Raw genomic sequence first — 16,723 nt, 5'->3', positions numbered from 1 at the left:
CTCTTGCTTTTGATCTGTTCACAGGGAAGAAAGAAACCAGACCCAAGTGCTGAGACAACAGCAGGATGAGGCCTACCTGGCCTCTCTTAGGGCTGACCAGGAGAAAGAAAGAAAGAAACGGGAGGAGCGGGAGCGTAAGCGGCGGAAGGAGGAGGAGGTGCAACAACAAAAGTTGGCAGAGGAGAGACGGCGGCGGGTAATGGACCTGTGGCTTTACTCCCTGTGGTTCCCAAACTGCCGAGACTTTGCCATCTTGGTCTTAAGTGTAAAAGGAATAAATGATAGCCACTTTAAACAGACTAAGAGAAAAACAAAAGGAAAAAGGAAAGAAAAAAATAGAACATGTTGTGATTATGGGTGATTTAAATTTTTCATACCATTTAAATACTCATTCTTTTTTAAATAAAAATTTTTAAAAAGAGACAGGCTTTGCCATGTTGGCCAGCCTGCTCTCGAACGCCTGACCTCACGTGATCTGCCTGTCTTGGCTTTCCAAAGTGCTGGGATTACGGGCATGAGCCACCATACCTGGCCCTAAATATTCATTATTGATACCAGTATTAGCTGATTTGGCATTTTACTCATTATCTTTTTGTTTTTGTTTTGTTTTGTTGTTGTTGTTTTTGTTCCCTAGCAATGTATTTCTTTTTTTTTTTTTTTTTTAAGAGATGGGGTCTCACTGTGTTGCCCAGGTTGGAGTGCAGTGGCTATTCACTAGTGCAGTCATGGCACACTACACAGCGAAACTCCTGGGCTCAAGCAGTCCTGCTGTGGCCTCTCAAGTAGCTGGAACTACAAGCACATACCATGGCACCCTGCTCCCTTTCCCCTTTTTCTCAAATAAATACCTAGACATAATAAATAATACATGAGATATAATTGTACTTTAAATTTAGGTTGTTTTTGACTATTCCCAAGAGGTTTTTCTTAGAATACTTAAACATTAATTTTTCTTCTGACGACTGTATAATAAAGCTACATGGTCATTGTATTTATTTCTTGAGCCATAGCCTCACCTTTGCTTTGTGTCTCTGCAGAATTTACAGGAGGAAAAGGAAAGGAAGTTGGAATGCCTGCCCCCTGAACCTTCCCCTGATGACCCTGAAAGTGTCAAGATCATCTTCAAATTGCCGAATGATTCTCGAGTAGAGAGACGATTCCACTTTTCACAGTCTCTAACAGTAAGGACCACCTAAGTTCTGTGAAGTGTATGTAGCATCTGGGCTATAGATTTGGAGCTTTTACTGACTCTTGAGAGTGTCTGTCTGCTGCTCTGATGAACAGGGAACAGAGAGAGAGATGGGTATGCCATCAGTGGATACCAGGAACAGTACTGCAGAGTGGACTGCTGTAGGCTCCTTCAGTTCTAGCTTCCAACTCAAAGCAATGTTTAAGTTTTTGTTTAATTATGTTTGGGCTCTGCTAAGAAAAACAGGTACCTTACATAAGTCCCTCAAAAGACTTGTGTGTTTGAAGATGGGAGACTCTTCTGTGCTGTCTTCCTGCCTTGGCTTCAGAATCCCACCAGACGCCTGCTCTGTAGAAAAAGCACTGGAATGACATACCTGAATATAAGTGCACTTGCAGTTTGGATGCAGTTGTCTTTCTCTTTCTACTAGGCCCCATTTTCTGAGGCTACTTTGTATATATGATAGCCATGTAATAGTGTTTGTCATTTCCACATGGAAGTCATTAAAAACAGAAACTCAGTCTCACAGCATGAGGATCAAATTTTCATTCTTCCAGGGTTACTAAATGTGTTTCCTTGGTCAGTTTACTTAATTTCTAAGCCTCAATTTCTTCATCTGTAAAATGGGTTTAATAATAGGCATGGCATGGCACAGTGCTCATGCCTGTAATCCCAGCACTTTGGGAGGCCAAGGTGAGTGGATCATTTAAGGTCAAGAGTTTGAGACCAGCCTGGCCAACATGGTGAAACCTCGCCTCTACTAAAATTACAAAAATTAGCTGGGCGTGGTGGCACACGCCTGTAGTCCCAGCTACTCAGGAGACTGAGGCAGGAGAATCACCTGAACCCGGGAGGTGGAGGTTGCAGTGAGCCAAGATCGTGCCACTGCACTCCAGCCCGGGCGATAGAGAGAGACCCTGTCAAAAATAATAATAATAATAATAATAATAATAGGCATTCCCTAGTAGGATTGTTGTTAGAATTAAATTCTCAACATTGTGCCTGGCTCCTAGTAAGCACTTAAATACTCACTACTATTTTTGGTATTTGTAACCAAAAGAAAATTTGTTTATATTGAGAGTCAGTATGTCACCTTTCCAAATTTATAGCTGTAGTGGATTCTGCAGTTTTCCTGATCATTCAAAATAATCAAGGGTAAACCTCGTAATTAAAAGATGATGCACTGTAGTCAGGTGAGGCTGGGTAGTACATTCATGGCTTCTGTTTGTTTAACTGGACAACATTGGGCAAGTTGCAAAACTTTTACAGGGCCTCAGATATCCCATTAGTGAACTGGAACTATAATCTGCCCTCTGATGAGTTTAAACTGCAGATAGGTGTGTCATACACTGAGCTAGATACTCTAGGAATCGTTTAGATGAGTGAGACATGGTTTTGGAATTCATGGAGCTTACTGGCCAGTACAGAATGTAAGTAAGACTCAGAGAACTAATACAGAATTAAAGTTATGAAACATTCGGTAAGAGAGAAGCAAATGGCTTCCTTGTTTTATTTCTCTCTCATTTATGCATTTATTTATATTAGGGGAAGTGCTCATGTCTCTAACTTTGTTTGTTTTGAGACACAGTTTCGCCTTGTCACCCTAGCTGGAGCGCAATGGCACTATCCCAGCTCACTGCAACCTCCGCCTCCTGGGCTCAAGCAATTTTCCTGCCTTAGCCTCCCAAGTAGGCACCCGCCACCATGCCTGGCTAATTTTTTTTTTTTTTTTTTTTTTTTTTTAGTAGAGATGGGGTTTCACCATGTTGGTCAGGCTGGTCTCAAACTCCTGACCTCAAGTGATCCACCCACCTCGGCCTCCCAAAGTGCTGGGATTACAGGTGTGAGCCACTGCACTCAGCCCCATGTCTCTAACTTTGGATTTTTAAATTGAGATAACATGGATGTGCCTCACACAGTATCCACCATGTAGTAGGTGGTTAATTAGTGTTAATTTTCTTCCCCTGGTGTCCTGTTTCTTAACTATGGGTTTGTATATGTAGTTTAGCTTTCATGTTCACTAGCAATTTTGCTATTGTACACACAAACTACATGGAATTTCTACCCCAAAAATTCTGATAAAACTATATATGAAAAACCTAGGCCAGGTGCCGTAGCTCACGCCTATAATTGCACTCCAGCCTGGGCAACAAGTGTGAAACTCTGGCTCAAAAAAAAAAAAAAAAGAATGAAAAACTTAACAAAAATTTACTCTCCTGAGAGTTTTGGAGGAAAAATTTGTTAGAACTGTGGAACAGAATAGGCTTACAGCCAGAAGGGAACCAGCCATTCATTCATTTAAAAGTCTTCATTGATCCTTGAAGACTTTTAAATGAGTTCCTCACTAAAAGCTGTTTTTTAAAAAAGAGTATCATGGCCACCTGAGATGAGTCTAAGAGAAATGTTTGCTCATAAATGGGGCTTAGAGATGGAAAAAGGTGTAAAGTAGCAGTGCCCTGATAGTGCCGGCCTGGAATTTAACATTCACAGAGATAATTACATAAAACCTAATAATGCTATAGTGTTTTTTAGTACCCTTAAAGACTTTGTGTCGGCCAGGCGCGGTGGCTGATGCCTGTAATCCCAGCACTTTGGGAGGCCGAGGTGGGTGGATCACCTGAGTTCAGGAGTTTGAGACCAGCCTGGCCAACATGGTGAAACCCCATCTCTACTAAAAATACAAAAATTAGCCAGGCGTGGCGGCACAGGCCTGTAATCCCATCTATTCAGGAGGCTGACGCTGTAGAATCGCTTGAACCCAGGAGGCGGAGGTTGCAATGAACAGAGATAGTGCCATTGCACTCCAGCCTGAGTGAACAGAGCAAAATTCTGTCTCAAAAAAAAAAGGCCTTGTATCATCTTCCTGTGAACTTGGTCCTTTGTAAATAATCTCGAGGAGTGACAGATTTGTGGGTAATGCTCAGCTCTGGAAAGTAGTGAAATGCTAAGATAAGAGGGATACGCTGCAGAACAATCGCCAGGTCCCATGAGTGGTCATAAAAGAGGCAACTGACTTTGTTTTAAACAAATGTATAAGAGATCCAAAGCCCAGAACTAATTTTTCTGTCCATTGCAAACCGAAAGGGACCTCTGGTAGTAATATAATCTGTTTCCTGATGGTTATCAACCCTTTGCCATTAGTAAATAAAAAATGCCAGCCGGGTGCGGTGACTCATGCCTGTAATACTAGCACTTTGGGATGCCAAGGCGGTGGATCACTTAAGGCCAGGAGTTCAAGACCAGCCTAGCCAACATGGTGAAACCCCATCTCTACTGAAAATACAAAAATTAGCCGGGCGTGGTGACATGCACCTGTAATCCCAGCTACTCCGGAGGCTGAGACAGGAGAATGGCTTGAACCTGGGAAGCAGAGGTTGCAGTGAGCCGAGATCGTGCCACTGTACTCCAGCCTGGATGACAGAGTGAGATTCCATCTCAAAAAAAAAAGAAAAACAAAAGCCAAGTTTGTACCAGGTATTCTCAAGCAGTGATTAAAAAGGAATCAGAAAGTATTTTTTTGACCGGGCATGGTTGTTCACACCTGTAATCTCAGCACTTTGGGAGGCCGAGGTGGGTGGGTCACCTGAGGTCAGGAGTTCGAGACAAGCCTGATGAAACCCTGTCTCTGGCCAGGCTAGGTGGCCCATGCCAGTAGTCCCAGCACTTTGGGAGGCCAAGGTGGGTGGATCACGAGGTCAGGAGTTCGAGACCAGCCTGGCCAACATGGTGAAACCCCATCTCTACGAAAAATACAAAAAAATTAGCCAGGCATGGTGACACGCGCCTGTAGTCCCAGCTGCTCGGGAGGCTGAGGCAGGAAAATCGCTAGAGCCCGGGAGGCAGAAGTTGCAGTGAGCCGAGATCCTCCCACTGCACTCCAGCCTGGGCAACAGAGCAAGACTCCATCTCAAAAAAAAAAAAAAAAAGTTTTTTTTTTCACTCTTGTATCAAACCCATATTGGTTTCATATCAAGAATACTTGGTGTAAGTCTAATTGATGCGTCTTAAGAAAGAGTGAACATTAGTGGGAATTGCAAAGAGAGAAGGAAACTGAAAACGAGTGGGGCTGATAGACTAAAATATGAGAAGTTTATAAAATCAGGAATGGATTAGATAAGAGGAACATGGATTTACTGCTTAAATTCTGGATTATAGCCCTTTAAAAATCCCTCAGGAGGGCAACATGACAAGACTCTGTCTCTACAAAAATTTTTAAAAACTAACCAGGCATGGTGTTGCACATGTGTGATCCCACTTACTTGGGAGGCTGAGACAGGGGGATTGCTTGAACCTGAGAGGTCGAGGCTGCAGTGAGTTGTGTTTGTGCCACTGCACTCCAGCCTGGGTGACAGAGCGAGACCTGTCGGGTGGGGGGACGTCCCTAAAGAGCTAAGTTTAAGAAATAAAGGGCTGCTTTACACAGAGGGAAATAGAACCCAGAGAATTCATCATTGTGAGAGGTGCATCAAAAAGAAAATAAGAATAGATTCCTCCCAAAAAGGAAAAATAACTGGAATGACACGTTCGTCATCTTTGGGGTTGATCTGAAAGAGGCTGGCAGAATTGTTGTTAGAAGTAGAATGCTAGATGGAGGGGCCACAGAGCAGAGAGAGGGAGAGATGGCAGTGGCCTGTGGGGCATCTCACACACAGTTTAAATTTTAGCATCGTGGACTCTCCTGATACTGCCTCCCTTCTCACTGAGGATTTTACCTGTACCTTGTCAGAGCCAGAGCAGGGTAAGGAGGGCATTCCCACAGAGAGGAGATTCATATGAGGTGCAACATGTTTATTTTATTGTATTTTTTTGTCCATAGGTTATTGGGGAACAGGTGGTGTTTTGTTACATGAGGAAGTTATTTAGTGGGATTTGTGAGATTTTGGTGCACCCATCACCCAAGCAGTATACACTATACCCTATTTGTAGTCTTTTATCCCTCGCCCCTTCCCACTCTTTCCCCCAAGTCCCCAAAGTCCCTTGTATCATTCTTTTGCCTTTGCATCCTCATAACTTAGCTCCCACATATCAGTGAAGACATACAATGTTTGGTTTTCCATTTCTAGTTACTTCACTTAGAATAATAGTGTCCACTTTCATCAAGGTCGCTGTGAATGCCGTTAATTCATTCCTTTTTATGACTGAGAAGTATTCCATCGTGTATATATATATACTACAGTTTCTTTATCCACACGTTGATTGATGGGCTTAAAACTGGATCCTTGGCTGGGTGCAGTGGCTCATGCCTGTAATCCCTGCACTTTGGGAGGCCAAGACAGGCAGATCACGAGGTCAGAAGATCGAGACCATCCTGACTAACACGGTGAAACCCCGTCTCTACTAAAAATACAAAAAAATTAGCCGGGCATAGTGGCAGGTGCCTGTAGTCCCAGCTACTCGGGAGGCTGAGGCAGGAGAATGGCGTGAACCTGGGAGGCGGAGCTTGCAGTGAGCTGAGATCGTGCCACTGCACTCCAGCCTGGGCGACAGAAGTGAGACTCCATCTCAAAAAAAAAAAAAAAAACTGGATCCTTTTGCTATTATGTAAAAGATAATTGGCAAAACTTGAATAGGGTCTGAATGATAATATATTATATTATAGAAATAATGTGTCAGTTACATTTCCTGATTTTGAGAGCCAAGTTGTGGTTATATAGAAGATTGTCCTGTGAGTCTGTGATCACCTCAGAATACTTGAGGCCATGTGTCTTACAGTTGGCACTTCACTCTCAACTGATTTAAAGAAAAAAATTCTGTGTCCTATACTTCCAACTTTTCTGTAACTTTGTGATGATTTCTAAGTTAGCATTTTATCAGACACGTCACAGAAGAGACAGATGAATTCAGAGTAGGACTAGTGTTGGGTTTGTGTGATTTCTTTTAAAAGGGCTGCCCCATGCATATGCTGTGGGGAATGAAAAGATCTAGAATTCCAGTGTCATGTGATTCTTTCATATAGAGTCATCCTGGGGAGAGTTGGGGGATATTTGACTTCAGAGGGGTGTGTGTGTGTGTGTGTGTGTGTGTGTGTGTGTGTGTGTGTGTTTCTCTTTTTCTCACCGCCCTTCTTCTATATGACCTCTGCAGGTAATCCACGACTTCTTATTCTCCTTGAAGGAAAGCCCTGAAAAGTTTCAGATTGAAGCCAATTTTCCCAGGCGAGTGCTGCCCTGCATCCCTTCAGAGGAGTGGCCCAATCCCCCTACGCTACAGGAAGCCGGACTCAGCCACACAGAAGTTCTTTTTGTTCAGGACCTAACTGACGAATGACATTTTTTTCTTCCTCTCCCCTCCTACCCCAGTCCCTAAATGAAATAGGGAAAAAAGAAAACGACGACAACAAAGCAGAAAAAAAAAAAAAAGAGAGAGAGAGAGAGAAATTCATATTATTATTATTATTATAATACAATATTTTTTTTAAAAGACTGCTGCATCCTTAGGAAGGATCAGAAACCATGCTGCCCGCAAGAGTCACAACCTGTGTGTGTGCGCGCAAGGTTAGCAACAAACGTACCCACTCGGCAAGCCCACCCTTCCTATGGCCTCTGTGCACGCACCTTCCAGTGAACAGAGACTCTTCACCTTCAACCCATCCATCGTCCCAGCTGGGAAGGGGACATTCCCACTAGTTCTCATTCATTCTTGCTTTTATGGAAAATAAAAGTGAAAAACCTCCATCAACCAGCTACTTGCAGCATCTCCTGAGGACTTGCTTCTCCTGCCTCTGGGGAAGAGAGGGAAGAGAAAGCAGAGAAGCAGAGATGTTCCTTGAACTGCCCACAATTTTTCAATAACTTTTGTTTCTGTTTTGTAATGACCAAAGGAATGAGGCTGACATAGGTGTATTTTTTTTTCCTTTATTTGATAAAGAGCCAATTCTTTAAACCCATGAGTTTATGCCCTGGGCTCCTTAGCCCACAATAGTGTAATAAAAGTGCCCTGGGCTGGTTTGTGCTTATTTCTGCCATTGTCCCTCTCATGTTCCCAGAGAGGTCATTCTTTTTGGTCCAGCTCTTGCTGTCCTTTCTTACCACCTGTGCACCCCACTTGGAGCAGTAGGAGGAAATCTGGGTCTGTGACCCTGCAAAGGCTGTATATGTAGATACACCTATGTATGTGGTGGAACTCATCTTTACACACAACTGCAGCTTTTCCTTGGAGTCTGTACCAGGTGGTGGTTATGGGGTCCGAACCAAAGGATAGCAGCTCTTCATTCCTCTTCTGACATGTGCATGCTGCTCCTCCCAGCCCTGGGCTTTCCTGAATTGCCAAGCCTGGTGCCTTTCCAAAGGACTAGCAGGGCCTGTGGTGGAGCCAGCAGAACCACAGGAGAGTGCCCTGCCTGTCTCAGTGGAAGTGTATTATTGTTTTAAGGATAGAAAGCACCAGAGGCCTTGAAGGGAGCCAAGACAGAACTCCCAGCCTGTGTAATCTCTTGGAAGGCACATTTTCGTTTCTGATGCAGCCACCTTCTGGAGGCAGCTTTTATCCTTTCTCTCTATTGCTCTGTTGAAGTAATAGGGTTTTTTTTAACCTCTGGATATCTCGTCTGTGGTTCAGTTTATGGTAATGGGTACATGGGTCAGGCCATGTATTAACAGATGCCAGTGCGCTCTGACAAGTATTCCAAAGTGTTCTGTAGCTAGACTGGTGCAGGCTCGTACCACTGCAACCAACTGACGTTACTGCAGTTCCTAGTATGCTGTGAGGACGGGGGTTCAGATCAACATAAAGCATAACTTGCTAGAGTTGTAGTCTCAAGGCTTTCTCTCTTGCTTAACTAAAACCTAAGGACCACTGTTTTTGGTAGCAATTATATGGTTACTATCCACTGCAGTCCTGAGTTGTTGGGGGTAAATCCCATATGACAGAGTAAGGCACCCCACAGAAATTAACCTGGAGAGCCTGAGAAATTGCCAGTGGCCTTGGCGTAGCTGTCTAGAACACCATCTCTCGGAAAATTTAACTCTGTCCCTGGCTACCTGTTGTTCTTCCACTTGGTTTTCTGCTCTCCCAAGGCCAGACGAGTGGGACTCACCATCTGACTATTGTCAATGAAGTGTATCTGGACTGAACAGCAGGATAACCCATGTTCTCCACTTGAGGATAACCTTACGTGCAACTTTCCTGCCGACAACCATGCCGAGGAATTTTCCCACTGAAGTCAGAGCCTTCCTCCCCGTCTGGAATTCACAGGTTTTCCCTGGCAGCACACAGGAGGGTATTAAGAACCTTTGTGAGGCTAGGTACACTATATAGGTATCTTGTCCACACCTCTTCGGGGAAGTTATGATTTTTTTCCGTCATAATTCAGTCTCATCTTACTCTACAGTGTGCACTTTATGCCTCTTGCCTTTTGATAACAGTGAAGGAAGTCAGCTGCCAGAATATTAAGAAGGGTCTCCTTCATGTCAGTACAACTGTTGGGGTGGCCTACCCATTTACTTCAGGTTTCAAGAGGCTTCACCAGAAGCACATGCCCCTGTCTAGTCCCATTTGAAACAGTTCTGCTTTACTGAGACCCTAGACCGGTCTTCTTGCTGACCCTAGTGCTGCTGCCTACATGCCATTTCCTTTCCTCCTAAGTCAAACACAGGCTGCACATTCTGTCACTTAATGCCAGTACAATCTGTGTCACTCCTAAGGGCTTTTGGGATTTTGACGGGACCTGCAAGGGAGAAGACACTGAGAAGCCGATGATCTGCAAGCATTTGCTCTTGTTTCCACATCACCTCTGGGATATTTCAGCTGTTGTTTCCCAATGGCAAGCGATCAACTAAAAGCACTTGTTTCAAGTTTTGTTCTGCACTCCGAAGACTGCAGTTGTAGATTCAGCTGAATAGCCATGGGAAGTGACCAAGCAGACACCCGATTGGAGTCCGTTGAATATTTATACCCTCCGTGGAGCCCTTCTGATCTTTTCTTCCACTTCTGCAGAATTTCCTCTAGCAAATACTTCTTTCTCCTTGCTTGCCTCCGCCATGATATTTGAATAAGAGATGGCCAGAGGATAACACTTACCTTTTAAAAACTAAGCTAAAAAGAACCTAGAACCTTCAACTGAGCAGTTGTGAAAATTGCTAATGGTGCCAAGGCCAAGCAAAGAGTTTCAGAAAATGACTGAGAAGGAGCGATAACCCCCAGAATGCAAAATCAGGGGCATCATCATCTGGTGCTTGAACAAGGAGCTCCACTCTACAACTGGTTTTTTAGGACTTGTGAGGAACGCAGCAACGGAAATCCATCCACAAAGGATGCAGTGCCCCAACTTGTACTGCGCCTGAATAGTCATGTGATAATTTACTGAAGAAATCTAGTGTACTTTAAATTTTTTTCATAAAAGTTTACATTGTATTGTAGGTTAACATTAAATGTTTTATAACAAAAATTTCATAACACGCTGTGGGTCTTTCTGTGTAGGACAGATGTGGTAGATAATTTTCTATGTCTGAAGGAGAGGTTGAAAAACACCGGAAAGGAACAGCATGGTGTGGCATTGCCAAGGAAGGGAGAGTCAAAGAGAAGGATGCAGTTAGGTCTTTTCTGTTGTATCCCTGTGGAAAAATAGCAACTTAGTATGATGGAGAGAGAGCAGACAGGCCTGGGTTCAGATTTGGGCTCTGGTTTCTCAGGTTTGCAACCTCGGGCAATTTCTGTAGCTTCCCTGAACTTGAATTTCCCCAACTATAAATGAAGATAATGCCATTCACCTCAGAATAGGTTTATAGATTCAATCAAGTAAATGTATATGAGGCTCTTGATACAAAGATGTCATTAAGTGTTTCTTCCCCTTCTATGGGAGTGTATTTTGTGAATATTTTCTTGCAGTAACTTACTTTCTTAAGGAATTTGTCACTTCTGTTGGAACCAACTTGTGTCCTTGCAAAGCAGTGGCTAGAAGAAGCCTCTTCTGGCCGTGTGCGGTGGCTCACGCCTGTAATCCCAGCACTTTGGGAGGCCGAGACGGGCAGATCAAAAAAAAAAAAAAAAGAAAAAAAGCCTCTTCTTATCTTACAGATTCTGGATGATTGGCATTCTCCTAGGTACTTTTGCTCATGTTTTTATTTTTTATTTATTTATTTTTTGAGACGGAGTCTTGCTCTGTCGCCCAGGCTGGAGTGCAGTGGCACGATCTCGGCTCACTGCAAGCTCCACCTCCCGGGTTCACACCACTCTGCTGCCTCAGCCTCCCGAGTAGCTGGGACCACAGGCGTCCGCCACCACCCCCGGCTAATTTTTTGTATTTTTAGTAGAGACGAGGTTTCACCGTGTTAGCCAGGATGGTCTCGATCTCCTGACCTCGTGATCCGCCCGCTTCGGCCTCCCAAAGTGCTGGGATTACCTGCGTAAACCACCGCGCCCGGCCACTTTTTTTTTTTTTTTTTTTTTTAATAGAGTCTGGCTCTGTTGCCCAGGCTGGAGTGCAGTGGCATGGTCTCAGCTCACTGCAACCTCCGCCTCCCGGTTTCAAGCGATTCTCCTGCCTCAGGTTCCCGACTAGCTGGGATTACAGGCACGCGACACCACTCCTGGCTAATTTTTGTATTTTTAGTAGAGATGGGGTTTCACCATGTTGGCCAGGCTAGTCTCGAACTGCTGACTTCGTGATCCACCCGCCTCAGGCTCCCAAAGTGCTGGAATTACAGGCATAAGCCACTGCACCCAGCCTCAAGTTTTCATTTCTGAGAGGAAATTTAAGCCTCAGTTCTCTGCCTTTCTCCTGTGCAGATACTCACTTTTGTGGATACAGATTCTTGGTACCTTCAGAGTTGTCCCCCTGTTCCTAGCCAAAGATTTGGGACCCTCATTTTTTTAATGTGCATTAAGTGTAAACTAGAATTCTATTGCTCAGTTTAATAAGTGTGCAAGAGTTTATTTACATAAGGTGAGAAGCCACTAAAACATTTCACAATTGATTTTGAAACTTAAAATCAATTGTGGTGGTTAACGACTGTAATCCTAGCCTAGCCAACATGGTGAAACCCCATCTCCACTAAAAAATAAAAAAAATTACCCGGGCGTGGTGACACATGCCTGTAGTCCCAGCTACTCAAGAGGCAATCGCTTGAACCCAGGAGGCAGAGGTTGCAGTGAGCCGAGATCTCACCACTGCACTCCAGCCTGGGTGACAGAGTGAGACTCTGTCTCAAAAAAATAAAAGAAACTAAGTATAAAAGTTTTAGCTGGGCGTGGTGGTGCATGCCTATAATCCCAGCTACTTGGGAGGCTGAGGCAGGAGAATCGCTTGAACCCAGGAGGCAGAGGTTGCAGTGAGCCAAGATTGCACCATTGCACTCCAGCCTGAGCAACAGGAATGAAACTCTATCCCAAAAAAAACCCATAAAGTTTTGCTATCAGAGAACAGAATCAGAGGACTCAACACTCCAATGCCAGATTACACTTTTTTTTTTTTTTTTTTTTTTTTTTTGAGATGGAGTCTGCTCCATCGCCCAGGCTGGAGTGCAGTGGTACAATCTCGGCTCACTGCAACCTTTGCCTCCCGGGTTCAAGCAATTCTCCTGCCTTATCCTCCCGAGTAGCTAGGATTACAGGCATGTGCCACCACACCTGGCTAATTTTTGTAATTTTAGTAGAGATGGAGTTTCACCATTTGGCTAGGCTGGTTTCGATCCTCTGACCTCAAGTGATCTGCCTGCCTCAGCCTCCCAAAGTGCTGGGATTACAGGTGTGAGCCACTGCGCCCAGCCAACATTTGGTTTTAAATCCTGGCTCTGGCCATGACCATGGCCAAGTGACTGGCTTTAACTCCGTAGACCTACTTTTCATCTGTAAAATAGGGTTGATTGTGGCGTTGCTGTGAAGTTGAAATGAATTGCTGTTGCAGAACGCCTGGCACGTAGTAGGTGTTTGGAATACCTCCTGTTGCTGTTTTCAAAACAGTTGTAGCTTACTACTGAAGATTTACCCTAGAAGTGGCTGAGTGCCTGGCATTTTTTTTCTTCACACCTCTCTCTGGCGTGGCAGGCAGAGCTCCACGTGCACTTTTACCCTGATGGAGCCTTGGGCCCCCAGTGTCCCTCACACCTATAAGCTCGGCCACTGCACTGTCTGTCCTCGCTAACAGAGTGATGCCCCAAAACTCCCAGGTTTCTTCCCCTTTAACTGAAACCTGGTTTTCCCTTGAAGATGCCACTTGAAAAAACCCTTAAGCAAAGGTCGCTAATTTTCCCATGAATCTTGACACCAGGAGGCAGGATCTGCATTTCTTTCCTTTTTTTTTTTTTTTTTTTTTAAGATGGAGTCTCACTCTGTTGCCCAGGCCAGAGGGCAGTGGCATGATCTCACCTCACTGCAACCTCCACCTGCCGGGTTCAAGTAATTCTCCTGCCTCAGCCTCCCGAGTAGCTGGGACTACAGGCGCATGCCACCACGCTCAACTAATTTTTGTATTTTTAGTAGAGATAGGGTTTCACCATGTTGGCCAGGATGGTCTCAATCCCTTGACCTTGTGATCCACCAGCCTCAGCCTCCCAAAGTGCTAGGGTTACAAGCGTGAGCCACAGGCCAGGATCTGTATTTCTTTTCTGCCACTTTGGTGCGTGGTCTTGAAGGACAGTGCTGAAGAGCATGCCATCTGCTTGTACGACTTTGTCCTGTTCTGCTTGCTATTACTAGCCATTCTCCAGAAGTTGGCAACTGATATTTTTTTCCTTTTTTATTTTTATGTTTATTGAAAGTCTGACTCAAAACAACAGGTATTTTTGCCTCCACTGGCAGCCTAGATGACTCCCACATCTGCATACATGGATTCCCTGAAATTCCGGTTCTACTGTTTCTGATTTAACTTGTGTTAAAGTGTGGTGGAGACTTCAGAGTCAAATCTAGATTTGAAGTTGTTCTGCTGCTTGCTGACAATGATATTTGTTGACCTCGGAACCTGTTTCCTCATCCATAAATATTACAATAGCACATCCTTGTAAAGTTGGGGTGCTGTTTAAGTGAGCTGATGACTGGAGTGCCTGGCATTGAGCATTGGGCTGCTTAGTCAGTGTTAGCTTGCTTCCCTCCCAGTCCTCTCCCAGCGGGGCCATGCCTCACTTGGAACTGCTTTGCCCTCAAGACCTCAGCACCACTCCCTGTGAGCACAGCCTTTCTCTCTCCAGCTCCCGCTGTACCTGATCTGTTTGCAAAGCCATTCTGTCCCTCTGCAGTTGCCTCAGTTCTTCCTACTAGAACCTCCTTGCCTTCATTCCTGTCTCCCTCACAAGCCAGTACTGACTGCCACAATTCTGAAGTAAACTCAACTGTTTGATTTCTCTCCTACTCTTCAAGCTGGAGAACCTCAGCATATATCAGAGCAAACTTGGGAGCCCTGAATGTTGGTGGCCATTCCTTGAATCCGGCTCTAGGATACTTCCTGCACCACTGCCACATAGGAACGGCTCCAGCATGTCCAATTTTCCCAAATCCAAACCCACCTGCATCCTCATTCTAAGCTCATTACTATGAGAGCACGCCTCCTGAAAAAAATTGACATCACAGAACTTTATCTTCCTTTTTCACCTCAAAATTGTTTTGTGGGCTGTGTGTGGTGGCTCACGCCTGTAATGCTAGCACTTTGGGAAGCCAAGGTGGGAAGACTGCTTGAGCTCAGGAGTCTGAGACCAGCCTGGCCAACATGGCAAAACCCTGTCTCCATAAAAAATGGAAAAATTAGCTGGCCATGGTGGCATGTGCCTGTGGTGCCAGCTACTCAGGAGGCTGAAGTGGGAAGATGGCTTGAGCCTGGGAGGTAGAGGTTGCAATGGGTCATGACTGCGCCACTGCACTCCAGCCTGGGCAACAGAGCAAGACCTTGTCTCAAAAGAAAAAAAAGTTGTTTAGTGATGTTACCTACTTCCTCTTTCCCTTTTGTCTTGTGGATGTATATTTTTAATGAAACATACTTTACAGTAAAATGCCCAAATTTTAAATCCACAGCTTGATAATTTTTTAACTATGTATGCACCAAAATCAAGATGCAGAATACCTCCATCCCCCTGGAAAGTTCCTCTGGGAGCCTGCTCAGTCAATAGTGCCTTCAGAGATCATTCTTCTAACTTCTCTTCACCATTGTTTTGCCTGCTCCTCCTCTATATTTTTTTATTTTTATATTATTTATTTATTTCGAGACAGAGTCTTGCTGTGTCGCCCAGGCTGGAGTGCAATGGCTCGATCTCAGCTCACTGCAAGCTGCACCTCCCGGGTTCACGCCATTCTCCTGCCTCAGCCTCCCAAGTAGCTGGGACTATAGGCATCCACCACCACGCCCAGCTAATTTTTTGTATTTTTAGTAGAGACGGGGTTTCACCGTGTTAGCCAGGATGGTCTCGATCTCCTGACCTCGTGATCCGCCTGCCTCAGCCTCCCAAAGTGCTGGGATTACAGGTGTGAGCCACCACGCCCGGCCTCCTTTTATTTGTTTTGTTTTTTGTTTTTTGTTTGAGATAGGGTCTTACTCTGTCACCCAGGCTGGAGTGCCGTGGCATTATCATGGCTCACTGCAGCCTCGAACTCCTAGGCTTAAGTGATGCTCCTGCCTCAGCCTCCTAAGTAGCTAGGCACCACCATGCCCAGCTAATTTTTAAAATTGTCTTGTAGAAATAGGATCTCACTGTTGCCAGGTTGCCTGTTCTTACTAAACTGTGTGCGTGTGCGTGTGCGTGTGCGTGTGTGTGTGTGTGTGTGTGTGTGTTGCAGGGGTGGGGGGGTGGTTTATCAACTGTTTTCCTGGTTGAGTTTAATTTCTTTTCATGTAGGAAAACTTAGAAAATGCAAAGAAACAAAAAAGACAAGGAAAAATTCGTAATGCCACACTGGCCAGGAATGTCCATTGTTAATATTCTTTTTTTTTTTTTTTTTTTTTTTTTTTTTTTTTTTTAAGACAAAGCCTCACTCTGTTGCCCAGGCTGGGGTGTAGTGGCACAATCTCGGCTCACTGCAACCTCTGCCTCCTGGGTTCAAGTGATTATCCTGCCTTAGCCTCCCAAGTAGCTGGGATTACAGGCGCCTGCCACCACGCCCAACTAATTTTTTGTGGTTTTAGTAGAGACAGGGTTTCACTATGTTGGTCAGGCTGGTCTCGAACTCCTGACCTCAAGTTATCCACCCACCTTGGCCTCCCAAAGCGCTGGGATTACAGGCGTGAGCCACTGTGCCCGGTCTCCACTGTTAATATTCTGATGTTTATCTTTCTAGACTTTTCATTGCATATAAAAACTTTTCAATCAGGACACAGTGGCTCATGCCTGTAATTCCAGTACTTTGGGAGGCTAAGGCAGGTGGATCACTTAAGGCCAGGAGTTTGAGACCAGTGTGGGCAACATGGCAAAACCCAGACTCTACTAAAAAATACAAAAATTAGCTGGGCATGGTGGCACAGGCCTGTGACCCCAGCTACTCAAGAGGGTGAGGTGGGAGGATCAATTTAGCCCAGCAGGCAGAGGTTGCAATGAGTCAAGATCATGCAATTATACTCTAGCCTGGGTGACAGAATGAGACAGAAATGGGATATAATATAAATAGTGTATTACTTCA

At 44.7% G+C, this 16,723-nt stretch overlaps 2 protein-coding genes across 12 annotated transcripts in view; one reads left to right on the top strand and one right to left on the bottom strand.

Moving 5' to 3' along the window:
• FAF2 (Fas associated factor family member 2) overlaps nucleotides 1–10,579 on the top strand; it is a 61,896-nt gene extending 51,317 nt beyond the window's left edge. The window contains exons 9-11 of the mRNA XM_050793229.1: nucleotides 25–196; nucleotides 1,038–1,181; nucleotides 7,274–10,579. Of these exons, the coding sequence (XP_050649186.1) occupies nucleotides 25–196; nucleotides 1,038–1,181; nucleotides 7,274–7,456 (499 nt within the window). The 3' untranslated portion in view covers nucleotides 7,457–10,579. The remainder of the gene's footprint in view (nucleotides 1–24; nucleotides 197–1,037; nucleotides 1,182–7,273) is intronic.
• The window catches only part of NOP16 (NOP16 nucleolar protein), a 274,193-nt gene that overhangs the window by 123,186 nt on the left and 134,284 nt on the right, over nucleotides 1–16,723 (bottom strand). The gene's annotated exons all lie outside the window — the stretch shown is intronic.

Source organism: Macaca thibetana, chromosome 6, assembly GCF_024542745.1.
Source record: "Macaca thibetana thibetana isolate TM-01 chromosome 6, ASM2454274v1, whole genome shotgun sequence".
NCBI classification, from domain to species: Eukaryota; Metazoa; Chordata; class Mammalia; order Primates; family Cercopithecidae; genus Macaca; species Macaca thibetana.
This window is presented reverse-complemented; position numbering and strand designations above follow the sequence as displayed.